Here is a 26,300-nt window from a genome sequence, read left to right as displayed (position 1 = left end):
TTAGGCTGGGAGCTCCAAAAATGAATGTCTTAACTTCCTCAGGGAACAGGGCCTGTGTTCTGGAAGACCAAGCGTGAAATTCCAGGCCTCAGGTCCAGTGTGGAGAGTGCTGTTCCCAGTGGGGAGGAACAAGTCAGTGACAGCAGACAGATGGTGAGATGCCCTGAGTGGGTAGTTGGGTGGTGGATTCACCATGGGATTCCAGACCAGGATGGTAGTGGGGGTGGAGAACGAGTGGGTCTCAGGTACAGATCCCTGGCTTTCTTATTAATAGAAGGAGCTGGAGGACCAGCCCTTTCCAGATCAACAGACTGAAGACAAAGGTGAATTGACGGAGAAGGAATTGGCAGGCCCAGACCATGTGGGGCGACCAGGAACACAAAGCTCCCAGGCAGTCCGAGGCCCTGAGATCGTCTGGACGTCCACCCGGAAAGCAGAGGTTGCTGAGCAGTTTGAGGACGATACCCCAGATCAAAGCTTCCAGACGAGATCAGAAGATAAGGAGGGATCCCCTCTGCTATCCACACCACTGCCCATGGAGAGACCCTCATCGGACAGCTCCTACACTCAGCCCAGCTCAGCATCCAGACAGCCTGAGGAGGGGTGAGTGAGTCTTCAGCCATCCTCTTTGTCAGCTCTGGGCCTAGCTCACAGCCACCAGCATCACTCGAGGGGCCCCAGGTCTGCAGTGGGGTAGGGTTGCTCAGAAAAGAAGCCACCCAACCTGGCTCAGGAAGACCTAGGTCTCTCTGAAAGGGGCAACCGCGGCAGTTCCCTTGGATTTTTCAAAATATTCTATTGCTGCCTTTTGTTTTGATATCAGCTTCATTCCCCGACTGTCCCTCTCTGCTCCACCCCCTCCCCAGGAGTCATGCCTTATCATAAGAATGAAAGAGAAAAAAACTAACCAACACATCAACTAAGAACAACGATGCATGCATTGTTCCCCACCACAGCCCCCCGATTCTGCAAAGATGAGGGGCTGGGTCATTCTCATGTCTAAAAGCTCTCATTTACAGAGAATTTTCCATACATATGGTAAGGATTACAGGGGAGGAAAAGGTGGCGAAGCCAGGAAGTAACATCCCCAAGGCAACACAGCTAGTATATGTGACCATGCGCCCCTGGGATTTCTTAAATACAATCCTCCCGTCCACTATGCTATCTAATAAGAGGCCCTCAGGAAGAAGGCAGGAGAGGATGAGAGAAAGGAAGAATCCTAGATCCTAGAGCTGGGAGGGACCCAGGATACCATCTAGCCCAGCCACAGCCTGAAATCCAAATTGAACGGGGGCACATAAAAGAGCACTATAACTGTAGTGGGAGGCCTTAGTCTTGAATTCGAATTCTGCTCCTTCATAGCTGTGTGACCTTAGTTAAATTCCTAGATCTCTCTGGGCTTTCATTGTCCCCTTCTGAGAACTGAGAGGGGTTTCCAGAGAAGAAATATGAGAAGGCACCGCCCCCTTCTTGCAGAAGCAGGGTCTGTGGGTGTGGAGCACAGCATAAAACGTGAGATTTTTTCTGATTTCTGGACTAGTACTGCTAAAATGTTTCCCCCTCTCTTTAAGTCTTTGTTATAGCAGATAGCACTCTGGGAGAGGAGGCAAGGACAGGGTACAATGGGAAATGTACGTGACATAAAAACGAATGATAGCAATAAAATAATAAGTAAAAGTAATTATAAAAATTTAGAAGGGTTGGGTTAGATGATCCCTAAGGTTCTTCCAGCTCTAAACACTGTGATGTTAATCCCACCTACAGCATCCCTGACAAGCCTCCAATTGTAACCACCAGAAGTGGCAAACTGATTGCCTACCACCAAGGCACATTCGGGTTTGGAACTTCCTCCTCCTACTGAACTTAGAAGGAAGAGACCAAGCTGACATTGTCCCTTTGACCCCTCCTTGCTTAGGGAAGAGGCTCCTAAGGTCCAGTTGGTACAAAGCCCAGCAGTGCCCCCTGTTCATCGTCCAGGTAAATAGTCCCAGCAGAGAAGGAAGACAGGGAGAAAGAGACTGACGAAGAATACAAGGTAGAGGGGACACTGGGGGTGGAAGCCTGGGGATGGGGTCTGGAGGGCTTGCTTAGGAAAGAACAGGGGATGAGAGCTGGGAGGTGGGGGCAGGCCTTTTTACATTCGTATATCTTGGGCTCACTTACACCTGAGGAATGGTCAGTGTGACCTCACTCAGCTACAGGCTTAATGAAATTAAACCCTAGAGGAGGCAGAACCAATTTCCAGGTTTTTAAAAGAGCCGTATTTCCCTCTGAAGCCTCACCCCAGACCAGTGGTGGGGAAAGGTCTGGATGTGGAGTCAGGAGACCTAGGTTTGAATCCCAGCTCTGGTATTTACCATGTGACTTGAACAGATCTTTTGGACCCTCTAGGCCCTTCTGGCTCCAACATTCTATATCCTAACGCCTCTTTGAGCTATAACATTCTCTGTTCTAAGGTGCTTTTTAGTCCTGAACATTGTGTTTCAAAGTCCCTTCTAGCTTCAATCTGTGTTTTAAGGACCCTCCTAGCTTTGACATCCCATGATCTGAGTCCTCTCAACTCTGACATCCTGTGTTCTAAGGGCCCTCCCAGCTCTGACATCCTGTGTTCTAAGGGCCCTCCCAGCTCTGACATCCTGTGTTCTAAGGGCCCTCCCAGCTCTGACATCCTGTGTTCTAAGGGCCCTCCCAGCTCTGACATCCTGTGTTCTAAGGGCCCTCCCAGCTCTGACATCCTGTGTTCTAAGGGCCCTCCCAGCTCTGACATCCTGTGTTCTAAGGGCCCTCCCAGCTCTGACATCCTGTGTTCTAAGGGCCCTCCCAGCTCTGACATCCTGTGTTCTAAGGGCCCTCCCAGCTCTGACATCCTGTGTTCTAAGGGCCCTCCCAGCTCTGACATCCTGTGTTCTAAGGGCCCTCCCAGCTCTGACATCCTGTGTTCTAAGGGCCCTCCCACCTCTGACATCCTGTGTTCTAAGGGCCCTCCCAGCTCTGACATCCTGTGTTCTAAGGGCCCTCCCAGCTCTGACATCCTGTGTTCTAAGGGCCCTCCCAGCTCTGACATCCTGTGTTCTAAGGGCCCTCCCAGCTCTGACATCCTGTGTTCTAAGGGCCCTCCCAGCTCTGACATCCTGTGTTCTAAGGGCCCTCCCAGCTCTGACATCCTGTGTTCTAAGGGCCTCCCAGCTCTGACATCCTGTGTTCTAGGGGCCTGTCCAGCTTTGACATACTCATCCAGGAGTTCCCTAAACTGATGAAATCATGAGTCTAGTTCCTTTCCAGCGTCCATAGAGTGGAAGTGTGATTTGCCCAACGCTGCAAGACTAATGAAGAGAGCCAGAATTTCAGCCCAGGTCTTCTGACTCAGGATCCACTTGTCCTACTGGATACACCAGCTTAATCCTCGGTCTGGGGTGCATAGAAGAGTAATGTCAGGGAGAATGGGGGTAGGTGAGGAGCGGAAAGGGCAGAAGGAATAGAGCCTGGCTTGTGGGGAGCAAGGGGTTAAGGAGCTCAAGGAAGATAAAATTGCCACAAATATCAAGGAATACCCCTCTGACCTCTGGAGGTCAGTGAGTCCTCAGAGAAAAGGAGTGAAATGCCTTCTTGTAGGAAGAGGAAGAATCCTTTCTAACATGGCAGAAGCAGGCCTGGGGCACCACATCCTGGAGGCCAGCTGTGTCCCTGAACCTAGTATCCAGCTCTGCCCACACCTCATCCTCGGAACTGGTCCCAAGCAGTCCAGAAGAGAACTGGAAGAAGACAGAGATACTTCGGAATCTGGAGAGGCCAAACAGCAAGACTCGGTAGGAAGCCCTAGTCTGGAGCATCTTACACCTGCTCTACCTCCTTCCCCTCTAGCCTTGGCTCAGCCCCTACCCCATCTTAAGGACTTGCCTTTGGTATGATCATAGGAGCTGGGGTTCTTCTTCCTCAGTCAGCCCAGAGCCAGAGCAGATGAGACAGTCAAGTCTTGGAGATCTTGAGAATCCTGAGCACAATCAGCGTGAACCTCACTCTATACAGCTGTGTCTCTAGCTCTCTGTTCCTTTCTTTCTTTTGCTCTCCCCCCTCTCTCTTACCTGGATGCCTTTATCTTCTCTTTCCCTAAGCAATATATATATACATATATTTTCTGTTTCTCCTCTTTCTTTTCTTTCTTTCTTTTTATTTTTGCCACACACTCTCTTTCCTCTCTCTTTCCTTACCCCTATCTCTCTTCCCTTTCTTTGTCTTTCTCCCTCTCTGCTTTCCTCTGGCCTCCGTCTCTTATTTCCTAGGTTTGTGTTTCAGTCTTTGTCTCTCCTTATCTATCTTTTTCTTCCTCTGTCTTTGTCTTCTTTCTCTATCTTTCTTCATCTCTCTCTTTTGTCTCTTCCTCCTTATATCTGTTTCCATCTCACTTTCTGTCTCAAAATTCCTTTTTCTTCCTTTCTCTCTTTCTCTCCTTCCTTCTTTCCATTTCTTTCCTTTCTCTTTTGTCTCTCTTTCTATCTCCTCCTTCTTTGTGTTTTTCCCTCTTTCTTTCCCCTCCTCTTTCTTCCTTTCTCCTCTCTTCTCTCTCCTTTTCTGTCCTCCAATATTTCCCCCTTCTCTTGTCTCTTCTATCTCCTCTCTTCTATTTTTCTCTTTCTCTTCTTTTTTAAAAAAAATCCCCCTCCCCTTCTTTTTCTCTGGTTTTCTCTCCTGTCTCTCCTCTCCTCTATTTCTCCCCCTGTTATATCTCTCTCCCCTATCTCTGTCTTTCCATCTTCCCTATCATTCTTCTTCTAGGTGTCTCTTTTCCTTTTTCTCTGTCCCCCATCTCTATTTTCTCCCAATCTCTCTCTGATCACTTAGGAGCCTGAATCTTGGGTTCTTGGTACCCCCACTGCCCCAAAGGCCCTGAGCTTGATTAGGTGGGCGAGGTTTCTGTCTGGAGAGGAACCTAGACTTTTCTTTCTTCCTTTTTTCCTTTCTACCTGATGTCCTTCCCCATAACTTCAGTCCTTTTCCTTTCCCTCCCCATAGGCCTATGACTGCTTCATCAATAAGAAGGCTGGAGGCTGCAGTCCGACCCCTCAGCTCCCACATCCACAGAAAGGACAGTGACTCGAGCTCTGCTTCCACCAGTTCCAAGGAGTGGAAGGAGGATCTTCTCACACAGAAGCAAGAGGAAGGTGAGGGATTTAGGAGAGAGCTGGGGTTTGGCTGGGGGTAAGGAAGAAGCAGTGTGGTTGAGTAGAAAGAAGATTTGACTCAGAGCCAAACTTGGACCTGAGCTCTGGCTTTGCTTCTTGTATCCTGTTGCCCATGTCACCCAGGAAAAGTAACTTCTGGAATCATATGGACCAGGTCCAGTCTTAGAGGCTTATCAATCATAATCATTATTATAAAACTTTTAGTCACTAATGTTTGTCCTCCTGGACACCCAGAGATCCCTCTAGGAACTTTAGAATCTGGCTTATTTCTAGTTCTCTACCAGTATTCGTTACCCTGTAATTATCAAAATAGCAAGGTAAGGGGGCAGCTAGGTGGCACAGTGGATGTAGCACCAGCCCAGGAGTCAGGAGGACCTGATTCCCCTCAGACAGTTACTAGCTGTGTGACCCTGGGCAAGTCACTTAATCCAATTGCCTCCAAAAAAATAGCAAAGTAAAGAACAGAGAATAGATTTATTAAGAGGAATGAAAAGGACAGGAAAGGAGATTTGTACCTGAGCCTGAGTAACAAGGGAATAGTTTAGTTTCTTCCCTACCCCCAAGGATCTATCCTAGTCACCATCTGCTCACAGAATCACAGTTAAAAAGATCCCAGCTACATGAGTGGGATAGACCTTGAGCCTGTCTCCCCATCACCTGTTTTCTGAAGATCTGTTCCTCCCTTGATTTGAGGTCTGCGGCTGCCTCTATCATAGCTCCTGGCCACCACTGACATTGCCACCACCACAACCACTTTTCAAGAAGGCTATGCTATAGCTCCTGGAATTCCTTGACTCTCACCCAGAGAGTGCCTCCATCCTCTCCTTCTTGCCCACATTACCACCATTCCAAAGGTCCTTCTTCCACCTTCCTCATGGCTCTTCTTCCTGCAAGCAACCCCTGCTCTCAGAGCTTCGTATACACATGCATCTTGGACCTACATCATTATGAGAGAGCAAGTCCTTTCTTAGTAGTACATGTTTCCTTCATTCTCCAGCCCAGTAAACAAAGCAAACTGCAGGAGCCATTTGTGTACAGTCTGTAGGTGTCCATTCTATAACACCCATATATACATAGAATTACATGCAAAGCACATGATACACAACATATAATACCAGATTACATAACAGAATTACATGAAAAGTGTGCCTAACAGTTCCTAATTTGACCCTGACAGCATGTACTGCTGAGTTTCCTGAGTGACATCCTGACCTATATAGCTTAGGGTAGTAGAGATCAGTTGGCTACTGGCCAAGTAATCTGGATACTTCCGTGGTGAACTAATGACTTGTCTTCAGTATTAATCTTTTCCTAATCCGTATGTGACCCGGCGTTCCCAGGCCCCTCAGCCCGAGAGTCCCAATTCTGGACTCGAACAGTCTAGTCCTAGGCAAGTCAAGTCAACAAGTATTCATTAGGCTTCTACTGCATACCAGGCACCCATGCCAAGTGCTGCGGATACAAAGAAAGGCAAAAGACTCCCCATTCTCAGGGATCATTCTAATGGGGGAGACAACATGCAAACAACTATGGTATAAACAGGATGAATTATAAATAACAGAGAGAAGGCTCTAGAATTGGGAGGGATTGGGAAAGGATTTTAGGATTTTAGCTAAGCTAATAAGAGTAGTCTCTATAAGTGGTGCTTATTCCCTTAATAAAGGAGTATCAGGCAGAAAAGACATAGTCTCTGAAAGCAAGTCCTTGCCCCTTGGCTAAGATTCCCCCTTAGACTAGGGAAGATTTGGTATCACCGCCCAAAACAATACCAAAGCCTTCCTTCCCTTTACTCACATTTTGACCCAGGTCTTCCATTTTTTAGATCATCATCTGGGATTATCTGTCCATCTGTAGCTGATGGATAAGCCCCTCCTGAGAGGCTCAATTCCTTGACTCTCCTATGTTCTCTCTGTCAAGGATTGTTGTCAAGATATTGTCAAGGATTCTGAAAAACTCTTATAAAAGACAAAAGGTTATGATGAATCGCCTTTTGGGGGCCACATCCAATCCTCTGGAGCTCTTCTATAACCCAGCAAACCATTTAGTCTTTCTACTACTTGCTGTGTGGTAGGTCTACTAGTCTACTAGCTTGTGTTTTCCTGGGACAGCAAGGTTTGGTAATGGGATTTATGCCTTATTTGAGTTCTTGACCACACATCAAAGCAGTGTGCCATTGCTTATTCTTTCAGAACTCTTGGGAACCAAGGCCATAGCTAAAGTGTAGCTTTCCTGCAGCTGGTCTCCCAATCAAATGACATATTGTTGGTTTCTCTGCCACCTTCCCATCTTCTGAAACTATCAAGTACAAATCAGCAGAAAGCCATGACTCTTGCCCCCTCGATCATCAGTTTCAAGTTGGAAGTGCCCTTAGAGACCACCTTCATTGTAAAGATGAAGGAACCGTATGGGAAAAGTTACATGACTTGCCTAGGTTCACACAGCTGGTGAAGGTCTGAGGTGGATTTGAACCCAAATCTTCCTAATTCCAAGGCTGGTATCCTATCCATTACATCACAACAACAGGAATGGAGTAAGCCCATGGCACATTATATGTACCTGGTGACAATATATGTGCAAACTAATCCAGATCTTTTGCCTAGATCTAAATCTCAGCATCCTTGGAATGTTCAGCAGGGCTAGATTGTCTTCAGATTTCCTATGACAGTTCCAATGACATTTGAAATACTATATTCATTTCTGGGTGCCAAGTTTTAGGATGGACACTGATAAGCTGGACCTTGTCCAATGAAGAACAACTGGGATGGTGAAGGGCTTTGAGTCCATACTACATAAGGATGAATTGCAGAAACTAGCAATGTTTAGCCTTAGAAGGAAATGACTCAATGAGAATGTTATAGCTGTCTTCAAGTACTTAAAAAGCTGTCATAGAGAAAAGGGATTAGATTTGTTCTACTTGGCCTCAGCGTAAATCAGTGGAAAGTTGCAGAAGGTCAAATTTATGCTCAATACCAGGAAAAACTTCCTAATTGTTATAACTCTTATGTCCCAAAATAAAGTGGGCTGCCTCAAGAGGGAGTGAGCTCCCCATCAGTGGTGGTGTCCAAGCTGAGGATGAATGATGGTTTGTTAGGTGTCTTTTCACTTTGGATAGGATGGGGTGGCTGCTAAGGTCTCTTCTAGCTCACAGATTCTGGGATGGGATAAGCCTCAATTCACTACCTCTCCTCCATATGTCTGGGGTACGCTGTCCCACAACGGGAAACAGTTTGGATCCCAATGCTGTTCCCCCCTCTCCCTGCAGTTGTTACTTGCTCCTTAAGCTCTATATTTTCATAGAGTGGGCTGAGGATCAAGGTTTTTTCTTATGGAGTGAGTGACTTTTCCATTGGGATGAGTGGCTCTGCTATGGGGGACCTCCTCTCTTGAGGAATGAGGAGCAATTCCCTCCCAAGAGCTGGACTCTTCTTCCATAGAAAGCTCTTTTCTTAACTGCCAGAGCTCACACTTCTCAGAGTTATCCTTCTGCCTCAGCTGACTCCCTAGAGACTATGTATGTCCTGCTTTTAAAGGCCACACCAGAGTGTTGCTGATCCTTGGGCCATCCCGATTCTATCATATTCCATGAAACAGCTTCTTTACCCTCTGAAAGGCCTAACAAAGTATTGACACTTGTTTACATTTCACTTAAGAGCTTAACACCTTGTTTTCCTTGTCATATACCCCTTGTAATCCATAATTTTGTCAACATTTCATTGTCCCTGCTAATCAACTAATTAACATTTATTAAGCACCTACTAAGTGTCAGGCACTGTGCTAAGCACTGGGGACACAAAAAAGAGCCAAAAAAAAACAACCACCCGACAACCCAGTCCCTGCCCTCAAGGAGCTAATCTAATGGGGGAAGACAACATGCAAACAAATATGTGCAGAGCAAGCTATGTGCAGGATAAATAGGAAATAATTAACAAAGGGAAGGCACTGGAATGAAGAGGTATTGGGGAAGACTTCCAATAAAGACTGGGATTTTATCTGGGACTTAAAGGAAGCCAGGGAGGTCAGCATGGTAATACTGTTACTTGCTTCCTAAGGTTCTGTATTTTCATCAAATGGGCTGGAGTGTATTCAGCTGACCAGAGCTTCCTGATCAACTTTGCTTCTCCCTAAACCCTGCCCTTCACTCCCCCTCAAAAAAAAAAAAACCACATAGGATTTCACCTGACTTTCCTGACTTCAGAGTTAGAGTTCCTGGGTTTGAATCTCTACCCAAGTCCTACCTTTGTAACTATGGGCAAGTCATTTTCTCTCTCTAGGCCTCCTCTTCATCTATAAAATGAGACAATCAGATCAGATGATCTCTAAGATTCCCTCCAGCTCTGAATCTCCGACCTCATGATCTTAGGTCACTTTGATTCTTTGGGTGTCTGTTTTTCCACTTGTAAAATGGGGAAAGGAAAACTTGCAATACTTACCTTAGAGGACTGTTATGAGGAAAATGCTTTAAAAAGCATTGTAGAAATATGCTATTATGATTCCAGTCCTAAATTATATGAACTCATAATCCATTCTATACCATACTCACTATCCTCCTTACTTTCCACTTCCACGTTACTGCCCCTTCCTCATAGTCACAGATTGGCAAAAGGGGAAAAAAAGATCTAGTTACTTAAAGACATCAAGGATATCTTCTTGTAACACTTTGTTTGCATATTCTCTCATGAGCTTATCTATAAGCTTATCTATCATATCATAAAATCATAATATACTATAGTATATTATAAATGTGTAGCACCCAAGTTCCTCCTCATATGGGTCTTCCCCCCAAAATATCCCATATTTGAGGCACTTTGTGGGTCAGTATCTGCTCAAAAGCATAGCTCACGAGCCCCCACTGATGTGTTTTCATTTACTAGCCCAAGCAGAGTACATATTGATTCAAAGTGAAGATGTGCAATTTAACAATATAGTAAAATAAATGTAAAGAAAAATTACCCTACATCATCATACACATAGAGGAACACTCTTGCTTTGATTACTTGCCATCAGTGAAGGGGAGGGAATATATATAGCCAGGGAACTGCAGGGAACAGAATATATGTAAGGATTATGTTTGGCCGGGGAACATACGTGAAGGGAAACACAAATAGCAAAAGGAATTCACCCCTCTAATGCAAGGAGCTGCCAATGACCCTCTGGTGATGTAGTTGGTACATCCAACTCTCTGCTGGGCATCTATTTTGAGCAGTTGTTATTCTCTGATGCCATCTGCTGGTCTTTAGCTGCAAAGCATCTTTTTCCCCTTAGAGGGAGAGGATCTACCAACTTTCTAGTGTATAGCCCCAGTTTACAATTTAGTTCTTTTGTGATGTAGACCCCAGACAGCTAGCTGTAGAGAAGTGTTGATGCTTTTTAAGCAAGTCTTTTTAAATCCTTTTCTCCTACTGCCCCTTTTCAGTCAAAACTTTATTTGACTTGAGTGAGAAAATTACTTTTGACTCCCATAATGCCAGTTTTGGTCCATGCATATTACAAGGGCTGAATGAAGAAAACAAAGGGATTATTAACATTTGTCTTACTTTTCTTCAGCAAGCAATTCTCTTCACTATCTATACATGATACTTTGATTCTTTTGAACTGTAAGTTTCACCAGGGCAGAGACTTTGGGTTTTATTTAAACTTTTTCTTTCTTAGTAACAAGCATAGCGCTGTTGAGTTGAGTGGAAGAGTGTTCCTCCCGAAGGGGTGGATGAATGGGTGGAGAGAGAGAGAAAGAATGGGGGAGATAACCATTCTTTTCTCTTTTGGGGGGAGGGGAACATTACTCACACAAACAGCATTTATTTATTATTAACCTGTCTCTCCCACTAAACACCCCCACCCAATTGCACAAACTTAAAAAACCAAACCCAATAACAAAAACAAAACTTGGAAAAATAAGGTCCTTAATCCATAACTGCACAGTCCAGGAAAACAAATTCTCATATTGGCCTTGCCTGAAAATGTATGTCTCCCTCTGTAGTTTAAGTTCATCAAGTCTCTGAGTCAGCTGGTAGTGCAATGGAATAAGATAATGTTTGCAAAAAGCATTTAGCATAGTGGCAGGCACATAGTAGTCACTGTAGAATTGCTTCTTCTTTTCCCTTCCCCTCTCTGTCAAAAGGTAAGTGGTGTGTTTCATCTTCATTTCAAAAGAAATGAAAAAAAATGAAAAATGAAATGAAGAAAAAAGAAATGGGTCCAAAAGATTCGTGGTTCATCACGGCATTGATCAGAGTTTTAAAGTCTTTCAAAGTTGTTTTTCTCTACACTGTTGTTATCATTGCATATGCCCAGTTTTTCTTACTTTGCCCCATAACAGGTCCTCTTAGTGTCCTCTGAAACTGTCCATTTTATCATTTCTTATGGTGCAATAATATCCCATTACATTCAAATATCACATTTTGTTTAGACATTCCCAAGAGAGGGGACATCCCCTTGGTTTCCAATTTTGGGCTACCTTAAAAGGGTCTATAATAAATATTTTTGTATCTATAGGCTCTTTTCCTCTTTCTTTGACTTTTTTGAGGGTATGGCCTATATATATATACATATATATATGTATGTATATATATTATATATGTATGTGTATATGTATACACACAAATATATATACATATATACAGAGAGAGAGGGAGAGAAAGGGTGAGAGCTGGGTCAAAGGGTATGCAGAGTTTAGTAACTTTCTGGGCATAATTTCAAAATGTTTTCCTGAATGGCTGGACCAACATCATACAAGTGTATCTGTTTTCGTGAAGCCTCTCCGACATTTATTTTTCCCTCTTTGCCAGTCTGATTGATGGGTGTGAGGCAGAACTTTGAAGTTATGTTCATTTGCCCATCTAAAATTATTAGTGGTTTGGAGTATTTTTTCATTTTGTTGCTGATAGTTTGAATTACTTCCTTTGTCCTTTGAAATCTCTCCATTCATATCCTTTTGACCTTTGTTCGTATTCACTGGGGGAATAGCTCTCCTTATTTCCTTAGTCAGTTCCCTCCATCGATTTGCCCCATCTTCTCCACAGCTTTTAGAGAATATTTCACATTTTTCTGTGGTCCTGGAGAAATTGACATCCACAGCCTGAAGAACATCCTATTAATAGTGGGGATACCCAGGACCCAGTCTGAGATGGCTGATGCCCTGATAAGTGCTGATGTGAATGGTGAGCAAAAACTGAAGAGACCCCCCTGCCCTTTCCCAAGGATCCCAGCTTCCTCTCCATCCATTCCCCTGACAACTCCCTCCCCTTGGGATTGACACTGTGATGAAAAGGGCCCTTCACTGGAAATCATGAGACCTGGGTTTCACATCTAGCCCTGGTACTAACTTGCTTGGGATAAATTAGTTTGGGACCTTAGCCAATTCATCCCACCATTCCTGGCCCTAGTTTTCTTACTTGTCAAATGGGGATTATAATGCCTGCCCAGCCCATTTTAGACATTCACCAACTCTTCTAAGTGAGTATCATAGAATCATAGAATGTGGACCTGGAAGGAATGTGTTGTCATCCAATGCTTTAATTGTAGAGAAAAGGAAACTGAGACCCCAAGACAATGCCCCATTGGCTCTGGTCTACAGCTTGGCTGGTAGGAAACCACTGTCTTATGGATGCCTGAGCAAAGGAACTGGGAGGCATCATCAGGACCCAATTTTTAAAAATGCCTTGAAGCACCAAACTACATCAAATGACACAGGGCTTTTTTTTTTAAAATCCAAAGAAAATAGAGATAGTATAATAAAAATTTTGATGCAAAAAATTTTTAGTCCCAGCCCTGCAGAGGGGAAGGGAAACAAAGGAAGAGGAGATACTGGGGGTAGGAAACAGAGGATAGGGTGGGTTTTCTGCCCTCAGGGAGCTCTCCATCTGAGAGGAAAGATCAAGTCCCTGCTCAGTGTACAAAAAGTGTTGGATTTAGAGTCAAAGGAGCTGAGTTCAAATCCTGGCCCTTCCACTTACAAGGTCACTTGAGTGACCTTGAGTGAGTAGCTTACATCTCTGGTCCCCATTTAGACTCTGTATGGGGATCTCAGCACAATCTCTAAAATGACAGAGTTGGTCCAAGATGAACTCTAAGTTTAAAATCCATGATGCTATGTTCCCTCTAAAGCTGTCTCTTTTATCTCTTTCTGTCACTATATTTCTCTATCTCTCCATCTTTTTCTATCTCTATTTAGAGACATCTCTATACTTATATAGCTTTCTCTATGTTCCCTGATGATGGACGCACAATCCCTTCACTTACTCTAGCTCCCAGTCTGATGGGGGGGACACACAGAGTCCCCATCCTGAGGAACTTTCCAATCTGATGGGGAGGTGTAGCCCTTAACCTCAGGATGCTCTAATTAGGTGGGGAAGATATGAAGCACAAGTTCAGTTAAGTCTCATTCATTCACTCATTCAATAAGCATTTATTAAGTGACTACTGATTACAAAGAACAGTTAAAGAGTAGAGAAGGCAAAAAAAGTTTTTAAGACATGACCTTTCCTTTTATGGGGCTAGGAGAGGGAATGGATAGGACTTAACCATGTTTTGCAAATAGCCCATTTCGGAGACAATCAAGTGGCTGGGTAGGAGGAGCCCCCTAGGGTGGGAGCTGGGAAAAGAGGCTTTTGTGTGAGCCTTTGGATGTCTCTGCAGGTGATGGACATGTGGATTTCAAGGACTTCTTGTCTGTCCTGACAGATACTCATCGGTTCTATCGATCTGTGGGTGAGAAGGGGCCCCTGTGGGTAAGATAAGGGTTGGTGATAAGCAGAATGAGCAGAAGGTGAGGGTACTTTATAGACCATCCAAGGCCTGCAGGGTTGGAGACCTGACCCCCTCCTATCCCACCAGCTTTGTCACCAACACAGGATATCGGGGCTAGAAGAGGATTCATTCATACATTCATCCATGCAACTAACACTTATTAAGCTCCTACTGTGTACAGAGCACTATGCTAGCCTTATGAAGAGTGTCCCTGACCTCAGAGAATTTGTAGTTGAGGGTAGGGATGGGATAATACCCCACACCTGTAGTTACGGATAATAAACAATGACATGACAAAACCTAGGACAACTACAGCTAATAAGCTGATGATGCCTTCCACTCTTCCCCCAGAACAGAACAACAGCCCTTTGTCAAATATTCGAAATCCCCATACTCTTCTCTTTGAAATCCTGTCCCAGTTGGTAGAGATGCTAGCTTTGCCTGAAGCCTCCATGGAAGAGATCACCAAGTGAGCCTTGGGGCAGGGAAAAGAGGGTGGGGGAGGGAGGGATTTGGGTGATGAAAGAAAGCCCTGTTCTGAGGGAGAGAAGACCGGGCCTCAGGTCTGGGCTCTATCTCTCATGACCTCCTGAACCTTGGAAGATCCACCAAGCATTACAGAGTCAGCATTAAAGTGTGTTTGGCTTTTTTTTTTCCTGTAAAATGGGATTAATAATCTTTGTCCTGCCTCCTTCACAGGTTGGTGGTAAGGATTCAAATGAAATAATAGAAATATTTACATTATACAAATAGGAAGCATGATGCAATTATAAGATATCATTTTTAATAAAATACATTATTATGTTTGTCAGGAAAACCTGAGTTCAAATCCATCTCCTGACATTTACCTGCTATGTGACCTTAGCCTAGTCATTCTACCTCTCTGTGCTTCAAGCATTTGCCCAGGATTCATCTACTAAGTCGGACAAATTTTATAACTTTATTTCCGTCCCTCTATAGCTATCTCTTTTCTCTTTCTGTCACTATATTTCTCTATCTCTCCATCTCTTTCTATCTCTATATAGAGAGATCTCTATACTTATATAGCTTTCTCTATGTCTCTTTCCATCTCTATTTCTGTATCTATAACTAGCTCTTTCTGTCTCTATATATCTATCTCTATCCTTATATACCTCTCTATTTCTAGATCTATCTCTTTATATATTTCCCTTTCTCTATCTCTTTATAGCTATCTCTCTGATTCTTTATATCTAGCTTTTTCTTTCAATCTTTATATATAGATACATCTATTTCTTTCTCTCTATTTCTATATCTCTTTTTCTCTTGCTGTATTTTTCTTTCTATATATATATATATATATATATATATATATGTATATATTTATATATCTCTCTATATATTTCTACATCTATCTCTCTGTCTATCTCTAGATCTGTCTGTCTCTAGCTAGCTTTTTCTGTCTCCATATATCTATATCTTTAAATATCAATCCCTATTTCTATACCTCTGTCTCTAATCCTCTAAATCTATCTCCCTCTGTCTCTATATATCACTCTCTCTAGTTTATCTTTCTATCTATGTACATATGTATAACTATACACACATACATCTAAAAACCACAGCAACAGCCCTCTATTTGCTATGTCAAAATGCCTCTCAGTATAAAATGTGGAATATGGGGCAGCATGGTACAATAGATAGATGTCTGGCTTTGGCGTCACTAAGATTTGAGTTCAAATCCTGTCTGTGAGCCTGAGCTCATGACTCAACCCGAGTGACCCCAGGTCACCTACACATCTGAGGTGATAAGTTACAGATGACTCACAGACCTGTTCAGGGGAGCGAGTTCTTGTACCGGGAGTTCCCTACACCGATGAAACTTGGACCAGAGTAATGGAGTGGAGGCAGCCAGGTGGTGGCGTGACTAGAGCACTGGCTTAGCATCGGAAAGATCTGACTTGAAATCTTGCCTGGGACACTTCCTAGCTGTGTGACTTTGGCCAAGTCACTTCACCTCTGTCGGCCTCCGCTCCTTCATTTGTAAAATGAGGAGGTTAGACTTGGTTTCTAAAGTCACTTCCATCTTCTAAGAATCCTAAATCTCTAGCCCAAGACTTGAACAGCTCTGTTCATCACTAAGCATGGGATGCTGAGCAAGGCTCGGGAGACAGTTTCTTCTTCTGCAGAATAGTTAAAATGATATTTTGGGGGCAGCTAGGTGGTGCAGTGAGTAGAGCACCGGCCCTGGAATCAGAAGGACCTGAGTTCAAATCCGACCTCAGACACTTGACACACTTACTAGCTGTGTGACCTTGGGAAAGTCCCTTAACCCCAATTGCCCTGCATTCCCCCTCCAAAAACAAACAAATAATATTTGCGTTACTTTCCCTATGGGGCTGTTGTGAGGAAAGTGTTTTCTCTATAAACTGATTCCTGGACATTTATAAAGGCCTGAGTCCATTCCCTGCCCTAGCCAGTGGGCCCCCATGGATGCCCAGAATTCGTACCATGGAAATTTACCAGTTGCCTTGGGGCCCAGGGCTAAGTGAGGGTCTCTGATTCCCCAGTTATTATCAAAAGAAGATGAAATGTATGACAAAGTATAAGGAACATGCTGTTAATCCTGCCCGACAACCTCATTCCCACAAGAGAGCCTTCTCCCGAACCTCAGACATTGGTCCACAAGAGCAAAAAGTCTTGAACATCGTGGACCGGATCAAGCGGCAAAACCACTGTGAGCCCCCTTGCCTCCCACCTTCCTTCCTCACCAGGGTGGGGATGCCAGGCCCTGGTAGAAAGAGGCACTCCTTCTGCTCCTGGGGCCAGGGGCCCAAGATGTTCCATTCTCCCCCTAAGTGGAGCTGAGTCCTCCACCTGTTTGTGAGGTGGGGCTCTGGGGGAAGCTTTCACCAGGGAATCTTCCATGTCCCCTGGACTAGGAGTTAGGAAATATGGGTTGTGTTTGAGATTCTGCTACGAACTAGCTGTGTGACTTTAGGAGAATCATTCCATCCTGTAATGGCCCTACACCTCTACCCCACACTCAATAGGCCTCAGTTTCCTCAAATATAAAATGAGAAATTTATATCAGATGATCAATGAGATACCTCCCAGTTCTGACATTTTGTGTTCTAAGGCCCCCCCCACCTCAGTTCTGACATTTTGTGTTCTACCCTCCCAGCTCTGACATTCTCTGTTCTAAGGTTCCTCCCAACTCTAACATTGCCTGTTCTAAGGGCCCTCCCAGCTCTAACATTCCCTGTTCTAAGACCTCCTTCCAGAGATAATGTTTATTCTGTGATCTAAGGTCCATTCTTGTTCTTTGTATGCTCTAAGTTTTCTTCCATTTTAATTAAATTCAATCTGGTAAACATTAAGTGCTCACTATGTATGGAATACTATGGAAGGTGCTGGGCATACAAAGATAAAAATGAGATTGTTCCTATTCTCAAGGAGCTTATATTACACTTGGTGGGGGGAGGTATAACAACATGTACACAGATAAGTAAATAGGAAGAAAATTGAGAGCGGTGTAGGGAAGGACAAAGAGGGAGGGGAGGGGGAAGACAGAGAAAAAGACAGAGACTGAGGTGGGAGGGTTGGAGGTGGGGGCAGAGGGAACAGAAGGAACATGCATTGTTTGCTACTGCACTGGGACATCCTAGAGGAAATGGTAACTGAGCTGAGGCTGAAGAAAGATATGGAAGACAGTAGTGAGAAGGTAGTGGATTACAGGCACCAGGGAAGGTTTGGACACAGACACAGACCAGACAGGGCATGATGAGTTATCTAGTTGGACTAGAATATAGTGTTAAGCTGTGTGTTCTAAGAAAATAAGGCAGGAAAGGACCATTGGAGTCAGATGATAAGGAGCCTGAAATGCCAGGCTGGATTCTTTGTATTAGGGAAACCCTGAAAGTTTCTGAGTAGGGAAGTTAGACATATTAGACATGGTTGGATGTGTGCCTTATGAAGATTCTATGGGCAGTCACATGGAGGATAGACTGGAGAGGGGAAAAGACAGGAGACAGGGGAGACCGACTAGGAACACTATGCAGCATCCCAGGCATGAGGTGATGAAGGTATGAAAAACAGTACCTGACACACAGAAGGTGCTTAATAAATACTTGTTGACTGACTGCAAGAGACAGTGTAGATGGAATATTGACACGGCAATTAATTTCATGTGGGGAGCAAGGGAAAAGGTGAAGTCCAGAATGACTCCATAGTTACACCTCTGGATGACAGAGAAGATGGTAGTGCCCTCAGCAGAAATGGGAAGTTGGGGGGATGGGAGGAGTTTAATGAAGAAGACATTGATTTCAATTTTGGACCTGTTGAGTTTGAGAGGCTGACAGACCATCCTGGTGGAGCTGTCCAACAGTCAGGAAGTTCAGCAAGAGACAGGGCAGGGGCATCTAGATCTTCACTAACCCCATGGGAGCTGAGAGGCAAGTAAAGGAAGGAAAGAAGGGGGCCAGGACAGAACCCAGGAGAACAGCCACAGTCAGGAGGACAGGAAAGAGGTGATTGATGATCCAGCAAAGGAGAAGACCCTGAAACGTACTGCTCTTCTAAGCACCAAGCCCTTATGCGACTTATGCGACCTTGGGAAACTCACAGGATCTCTCTGAGCCTCTCCTTCCTCCTCTGTGAAATGACTAGACTCTGTAAATCTGTGTTCCTGTGATACGGAGAGTGCTCAGGTCCTCAGGGGACCATCCAGGAGAGAGTAGCAGAACAGAAGAGAAGAAAGTCCCCAGGAGGGTTATCCAGGTGATGTGAAAACAAAAGATACGAACACATTAAAAACCAAACCAAAATTTTTCACTCGATTCCACATTCCTCTCAAGCTATCAGCCCAGGAGGAAGGGATAGTTGACAGTGCAAAAAGCACCAGAAGGGTCAAAGAAGATGAGGGCTGAGAACAGAGCACTGTGAGAATATGCTGGGAACCTTGGAGAGAACGTTTTCAGTAGAGAGGTGAGAAATGGGAAGTGGGAAGCCAGGTTACAAGGAAGCAAGGAATGAATGGGCAATGAGAAAGCAACGGGAGGTGAATGCGGATGATTCTAGGAACTTGGCAATAAAAGGCGGGGAACAAACTGGGAAAGAGATATGGGCCAGTAGCTTGAGAGGGATGTGGAATCAAGTGAAGATTTGTTGTTGTTGTCTGATGTGCTCATATCTCATTGTTTCACAATGCCTAGATTTCTGTCTGCCTCCCCTTCTCCCTCCTAGAGTCATCCCTTATAACAAATAATTTTTAAAAGAAAAAAAAGAGAAAAAAACAAATCTTTTTTTAAAGGATAAAGGAGACTCAGTAGATAGGGACAGATTAAAACTGAAAGAGAAAGGAGTGATCTCAGGAACAGACTCTCAGCAGAAACTGACTTCAAGTAGTGGGATTGGTCTTGGCAGGAAGAGACCACTTCTCTTCCTCTGAGATGAGAACAAAGGAGTCAGGAGAAGGGAAGGTGTGGAGCTAGTTTCTAGTATGTGTGTAAGTGAGTGGGAGAGGGGGAAAGATCATAGGTCCAGAGCTGGAAGGAACTTCAGAGACCACCTCATTTTCCAGATAAGGAAACTGGGAGGTTACGTAGTTTGACTAAGATCAGACAATCAACAATGATTTATTAAACAGTGGCAAACCCTGGGAAAGGTGGCTAGTGGTGTTTTGCCCTCCAGAGAGAATCTCATGTCTTTAATGTGCCAGATGACAGGAAAAGGGTGAGATGAAGATATCTGGGAGGAAGGAATTTACTCACGAAAGAGAAGGGAGGGTTCTAGCAAGCCAAGTGGAGGTTCCAGCTCTGACTTTCTATGTTCTAGAGTCCCTCCCAGCTTTGACAGTCTAAGGGTCCTTGCAGTTCTGTTGTGCTATATTCTAATGTCCCTTCCAGCTGTGACATTCCATGGTCTAGAGTCCCTCCCAATGACCACGGTCCATTTTAGCTCTGATATACAATGCTTTCAGATCCACCTCAGCTCTGACATTCCACATTCTCAGTCCCCTCCAACTATGAAAAATAGTCATCTGCCTTATTTATGGCTCTGGGCTTCCTCTTTCCCAGGGGTGGAGGTGTGAGGCCAACTGGATCTCTGTAGCTCCCTTGGGATGAGGAAGAACTCCCAGGGACTCTACATTGGGTGCCCCACTGGCTTCAAGAGGAGGGAGTGTTGAATCCTGGGTGTGGAGCACAAGGGACAATTTGGGTTCAGGGCCAGATAACCAAGAACTAGAAGATCCGGTTCGACTGCCATCTGCCTCTCTAGCGGCTCTTTCTCCCTCTCTACCAGCTACCTTCCTGCAGAGCCCTTATATACCCCAGGCAACCACCTATCCGCTGTGCCCCCGGCTAGACAAGAAGGCACCACGCCGGAGGCAGGGCTCTCACGTCGCCTTGGAAGAGTATAAGCCCATTGATCTGACCACTGACTTCAGGACCTTCTTTCAGATAGGATCCAAGGGAAGCAGGTGGGCCTAAATGTCAGGCACTCCTCGTCTCTCCCTGGTCCTGGAAGATTAGGAGCTGGGGCCTAGCTTCTCAGGAAGGGGGCTGGGTTGGGGGGAGGAGCTTGGCTCACCCTGGATGGATAATTCTCTTCAAGTCCCTTCCCTTGCCTCCCAACCCTGCATCTGAGACTGAATTAACTCTTCTCTAAACGATTATCTCTGCTTCTTTCTGTTCTTTTTTCACTCTCCCTCCGAAGGGTCCCTGTCCCCCTTCCTCCCCTGCCCCCCACCCATTCACTTTTCTTTACAGGGAGCTCAGCCCCACTCTTTGTTGAGTGGCTTGCCTCAATGCGCACACACTAAGAGCTGCTGGGACCCCCTGGCACCCTTCCACCCCTTTGGCTGAGGCTCTTCCCAGGCCTGGGGATCCAAACACCAGGGGCCCCTGGACCTAGGATGGGAGGCAACCTGCCCACCCAGCCAATAGACAGAAATGTGCTGATCCTCATCTCCTGGTTCCCAGTGGGTAGGGTCTTGTGTCCACCATCAGACGGGGGCTCCCTGAGGATAATGATTATCTGAGGGCAAGAGAGCTGACTTCCCATTAGACTTGAGGCCCCCTAATGGTGAGACTCCACAAAAGGGTCTGCCTCCTGAGGAAGCTCACTCCAAGTAGCCCATTCAGTCATGGGGCCTTTGATGCATCCACTGCAGCCCCCAGCAGCTTCTGACCCCCATTCTTCCTGGGCTGGTGCACCCCTCCCCTATAGTCCCCTGCCACCACTAGTCCCTCATTAGGCTCTGTGTTACTTCTGCGGAAGGCCTGGGCAAAGAAATGTTCCCCTGGCAACTGGAGCCCTGGGAGCCCCCTTTAGATAGTCTTCTCAGAATGCCGAGGGATGGCACTAGCTCCTTAGACCCTCACTGTAGACCACCTCTGTCCCTCCTAAACACTCCACCATCCACATCTACCACCTTGACTTTGCAGCAACTAGACTCTATTTGGGGTTTTTCTTTCTCCAGAGGGGAAGGGGCAGTTAATGATAATAACAGGTTCCATATCTATGGATCTTGAAGCTGGTGAGAGGACTTGGCGTTCAAGCCTTATGAGTTGACTTGTTTAAGAAGGAAACATCTTGTTCTGCTGGGCAGCTGGTGGCTCAGTGGATAGAGTACTGGAAAACCTGAGTTCAAATGCAGCTTCAGACACAGCTGTGTGACCCTGGGTAAGTCATTTAATCCCGAATGCCTCATCCAAAAAAAGACCTAACTTTCAGAAATTAGAAAACTCTTCTTCCCTGGGCACACCACATCTGGAGTATTGTGTTCAGTTATGGGCACTACAGCTTAGGAAAGATATTGATAACCTGGAGTGTTTGGAAGATGACCAGCCCAGGCAGCTAGGTGGCTCAGAGGCTCAGAACGCCTGGCCTGGAGTCAGGAAGACCTGAGTTCAAATCCAATATCGAACACTTAGTAGCTGTGTGACCCTGGACAAGTCACTTAGCCTCTGCTTGCCTCAGTTTCCTCAACTGCAAAATAAAGACAATAGAGCACCTACCTCCCAGGGTTGTTGTGAGGATCAAATGAGATAATATTTGTACACTGCTTAGGCCAGCACATAATAAACGTCTGTTACCTTCACCCCCAGCCAGAATAATAATAGCCTTAAGTTCGAGTCCTGTGGTGATTGACGGGCAGAAGTGGAACCATTTAGCCCAGAAAGAGAGACGATACAGAGAGGAGGGCACAAGAGGGTTACTTCCTAGTACTTAAAGGGCAGACACAGGTAAGAGGCATTGATGGGTTCAGTCTAGCCTCAGAGGGCAGAGATGAGTGCAAGTCGCACAAAGTCCAGCTGAGCCAGGTGAGGGACAGACGGCCTTCACAGGTGAGTGATGGTGACCGGTTGATGGTCATACCATAAAGGGGACTCACTCTTAATGGCTGCTGAGGTCCAGGGTTACCCTTGCTGAGGGTTGGAGTGCAAATGACCCCAAACCAACTTGCTATGACTCAGGGGACACTGAAAACTGGATTTAGGGTTGGAGGACCTGAGTTCAAATTTCATTCTGCAGAACCCACTACTCCCTGAGGCAGGAAGTATTTTTAGGTAGAGATATTATTGACTACCGAGTTCTTCCTTGCATTGGGCCTTAATCTGCTTCTTCTCAAGTAACACCCTGTACAACTAGTCCTGCCCTCTAGGGCCCAGCAGGTGAGGAAGAAGGGAATAAGCATTTATTAAGCACCTACTGTGTGCCAGGCACTGAGCTAGGTGCTTTATAATTATGGAGGAAGGGAATAAGCATTTATTAAGCACCTATTGTGTGCCAGGCACTGTGCTAAGTGCTTTATAAGTATTATCTCAGTCAATCCTGTCAGCCACCCTGGGAGGTAGATACTATCATTGTCTTCATTTTACATTGAAGAACCTGAGACACAGAGGTAAAGTGACTTGCGCAGGGTCACACAGCAAGTGCCTAAGGCTCGAATTTGAACTCAGGTCTTCCTGACTCCAGGCCTGTGCTCTATCCACTGTACTACCTACCCTCCCCACAAGTTGGGTCAGCTCCAGTAACACCTAAGCATTTTAGGACTGCTGTATCACGCTTGACTCCTATTGAAGCTGCCCTCCTCCCCTGTAATCTCCAGCTGTTTTGGTTTAATTTTTAGGGTTATATTATCTACATTTCCCAATACATCCCTCTAGCTTCCCCAATTCAGGGAGACCTCCCTTCTAACAAAGCATTGAAAAGAAAAAGAAAGAACTTCAGCAAAATTGCCCTACACACCAAGTGTGACATCCTTGGCATTCTCTACCCACACATCTCCACCTTTGCAGAGAGGTGAGGCATTTCTTCTTTGGGGCCAGGCTTGGTTATTCTAATCTCCCAATGTTGTTTCTTTTTTTTCTGTTCTTTTTATTTACACCATCGCCACTGTGTGTATCGTTTCCCTGGTTCTACTGACTTCACTTTGCATTAATTCCTGTCTTTCCATGATTCTCTGTATGCATCATTGTCGTTTCCAACACAGTTGTTCAGACACGTCTGACTCTTCGTGACCCCATTTGGGGTTTTCTTGGCAAAGATACTAGAGTGGTTTGCCATTTTCTTCTCCAGTTCATTTTACAGATGAGGAAACTGAGGCAAACAGGGTGAAGCAACTTGCCCAGGTTAAGCTGTCTGAGGTCACATTTGAACTCCAGTCTTCCTGACTCCAGACACGGTGCTCTATCTGCCGTGTGACCTAGCTGCCCTACAACACAGTATTCTGTTGTATTTGTGTGCTTGCCCGTTTTCCAATCTGCTTTATCTAGTTTTGCATCTGCCTTATTTCTAGTTTTTGGCAACTAAAAAAAAAAGTTGCTATGAATATTTTGGTAAATGAGGGACCTTTTTTTCATCGACCCTTCCAGGGTGAATGGCCAGCAGTGGAATACGTATGTGAAAAGGTCATGGGAATTTTCACTTAACGTTATTCCAAATTGTGTTTCAGAATCCTGGCTCTAATATCTGTACCCTTGGGCAGGGCACTTCCCTGGTCCTTAGTTTCTTCATCTGTGAAACGAGAGGGCTTCTTTGGTTTCTTCAAGCTCTGAATCTATGTTCCTATGACCTAAAAGTTAGATCAATTCCACTAATAATGTATCGGCAAGGCCATTTCTTCACGATTCCTTGAATGTTGACTATTCCCATCTTTTATTATCTTTACCCATTTGAGAGGAGTGAAGCAAAACCTTTAAGTGTTGTTTTGACATGCAGTTCTCTAATTTGGAGCACTCTTGCCTTGTTAATCATTTGGAATTCTATTGAGAACCATTTATTCATATCCTTTGACAATTTATTCACTAGAGACTGGCTTTTGGCCTATAGGTTTGTTGGTTTCTTGTATAGCTTGGATATCAGATATTTATCAGAGATATTTTATACATTTCTTTTCCCCATTAACCACTTCCCTTCCTATCCTAATGTGGTTCATTTTGTTCCTGCAAAACCTTGACAGAATGTAAGATTACTTGAGAAGGAACATTTAGTTTTCGTCCTTTTATCAGCAGGACAGTGCCCCAAAACAAGTAGGTACCCCATCCCCTCCCAGCTTGTGCTAGTTTGTGGTCTTCTAGTTTGTTGTTTTTTTAAGCGACTTTTTAATATTCTGGTCACCCATACATTTTGAGTTTATTACAATATATGGTGAAGATATTGATGTAAGCCTAATGTCAGCCAAACTGCTTTTTAGTTTTCCCAACAATTTTTGTCAAGTGGGGAACTCATTTCTGCTCTTGGGTTTAACTGAACACCGAGTTATTGCAGTCATGTTTTCCTAATTCTTCCTTAGCTAGTCTGTCTACTGATTATTTTTTTAAAAGTGTCAAATAGTTTTGAGTATTACTGACTTATAATCTGAGGTGTTGTTCCACTTCATTCCTCTTTTTAAAAATTAATTCCCTTGGGATTTTAGGCCTCAAGTCTTTTTCAGACTGTTTCTCTTATCTCATCCTTGTAAAGTTGCTTTCTTGGATCTACTGAAGTGAGACTTGATATTCAGTCCTATTAAATTTCATCTCATTGTCATGCCCAGCTCCATTTTCCAGCCTGTTGCCATCTTTCCGGATCTTGTCACCCAGTGTGCTATTCCTCCTAATTTGGGGACATCTGTACATTTCACAATGATGCCATCTATCCTATGACTCACTTTTATTGATGGAAATGCTAAATAGCAAAGCCAATTACAGATCCCTAGAATGGGGGAGAGGGGGAGCTTCTTTCCAAGTCACCTTGGAACAAGCGATGAATGACATCCTACCAGTTCTGAATTCATCCACTCGTATTATCCTCTAGCCTATAGGATTCCATTTCTTCCACAAGAATATCAAGGTATCTTCATTTGCTAAAATCCAGGCAAGTGATTCAGCATGCTGCTGATTTAACAGTTTAGGGAACTGTCCCAGGAATCAAAATCCTAGAGGCTCATTGGCCTACTCATTGGCCTATATCTGTGTGTGTGTGTGTGTGTGTGTGTGTGTGTGTGTGTGTGTACACATACATACATACACATTTTTAATTGAAGGAGCTTTGCACCAATGCCAGGGAGGTCAGCAGTGGACAAATAGGCTCTGACAAACAGAAATGGAGGCCCACCTGACTGGACAAAAAGCAGAGATGAAAAGAGAGTGGGAGGAATTGTCAGGGAGCAGGTCAAAGGCAGGAGATAATAAAAGCTCACATTTTTATAGTCTTAAAGTTTACAAAGCACCTTCCTCACAATTCAGAAGTAGGGTGTATGAGGATGAATGATTATTTCTGCCTCACAAATAAGGAAATTCAAAGGAAGAAACCAAGGGTAACACACCCATGGGTTTTTTTTTAAAGCTCTATATCACTAATAGAGAAATATAAATTAAAGCAACTTTGAGGTTCTACTTCTCATCTATCAGACAGCCAAATAGGACAAGAGAAAGACGACAGCCGGCGGAGAGGCTGAGGAAAGGCTTCTCTTGGTGGAGATGCAAACTGGCTCTGCCATCCTGGAGGCAACTTGTACTTATCCCTTCAAAAGAGCCACTCTACAATTCCTTTGGTCCAATAGGATACCCCAAAGAAATCAGAGGGGAAAAAAACCCACTTGTGCAAAAATGCTTTTGGCATTCCTTTTCGTGAAGCCCCAAACTGGAAACTATGGTGGTGTCCTATTGGCGAGTGGCTAAACAAATTGTGGCATATGTGTAACGGAATATTATTGTGCCAGAAGAAACTGTGAAAGGGACCCTTTTGGAGAAGACTGGGAAGACCTCTATAAGAGTGATGCAGAGGGACAGATTAAGAAGGGAAAAAAAGATTGAGGATCTTGAGACTCAGGAGGAAAGCAAATGAATTGTCTAAGGTCACACAGCTAGTGTTACTGTCTGAGATTTGAAAGGTCCTTGATTCTTAAGACTACCACTTTTGTAATTT

General features: G+C 44.6%; 1 protein-coding gene across 9 annotated transcripts in view; it reads left to right on the top strand.

Annotated features, from left to right (window-relative positions):
* The window catches only part of LOC118839407 (collagen alpha-1(VII) chain-like), a 32,473-nt gene extending 11,912 nt beyond the window's left edge, over positions 1 to 20,561 (top strand). For 4 of the 9 annotated variants that reach the window (XM_036746865.1, XM_036746864.1, XM_036746866.1 and 1 more), the window contains exons 15-24: positions 43 to 153; positions 275 to 603; positions 1,916 to 2,035; positions 3,613 to 3,806; positions 5,011 to 5,159; positions 12,200 to 12,337; positions 13,815 to 13,886; positions 14,277 to 14,394; positions 16,454 to 16,620; positions 20,187 to 20,558. In XM_036746865.1, coding sequence (XP_036602760.1) covers positions 43 to 153; positions 275 to 603; positions 1,916 to 1,985 — 510 coding nt within the window. In that variant the 3' untranslated portion in view covers positions 1,986 to 2,035; positions 3,613 to 3,806; positions 5,011 to 5,159; ... (3 more) ...; positions 16,454 to 16,620; positions 20,187 to 20,558. Of the gene's footprint in view, positions 1 to 42; positions 154 to 274; positions 604 to 1,915; positions 2,036 to 3,612; positions 3,807 to 5,010; positions 5,160 to 12,199; positions 12,338 to 13,814; positions 13,887 to 14,276; positions 14,395 to 16,453; positions 16,621 to 20,186 lie in introns of all 9 variants that reach the window. The other 5 variants (XM_036746867.1, XM_036746869.1, XM_036746870.1 and 2 more) reach the window with 3 other exon arrangements.
* The last annotated feature ends 5,739 nt before the right edge of the window (positions 20,562 to 26,300 follow it).

This window comes from Trichosurus vulpecula, chromosome 2 (assembly GCF_011100635.1).
Source record: "Trichosurus vulpecula isolate mTriVul1 chromosome 2, mTriVul1.pri, whole genome shotgun sequence".
NCBI lineage: Eukaryota > Metazoa > Chordata > Mammalia > Diprotodontia > Phalangeridae > Trichosurus > Trichosurus vulpecula.
The sequence above is the reverse complement of the archived record's forward strand: the minus strand, read 5'-3'. Positions and strand labels throughout refer to the sequence as shown.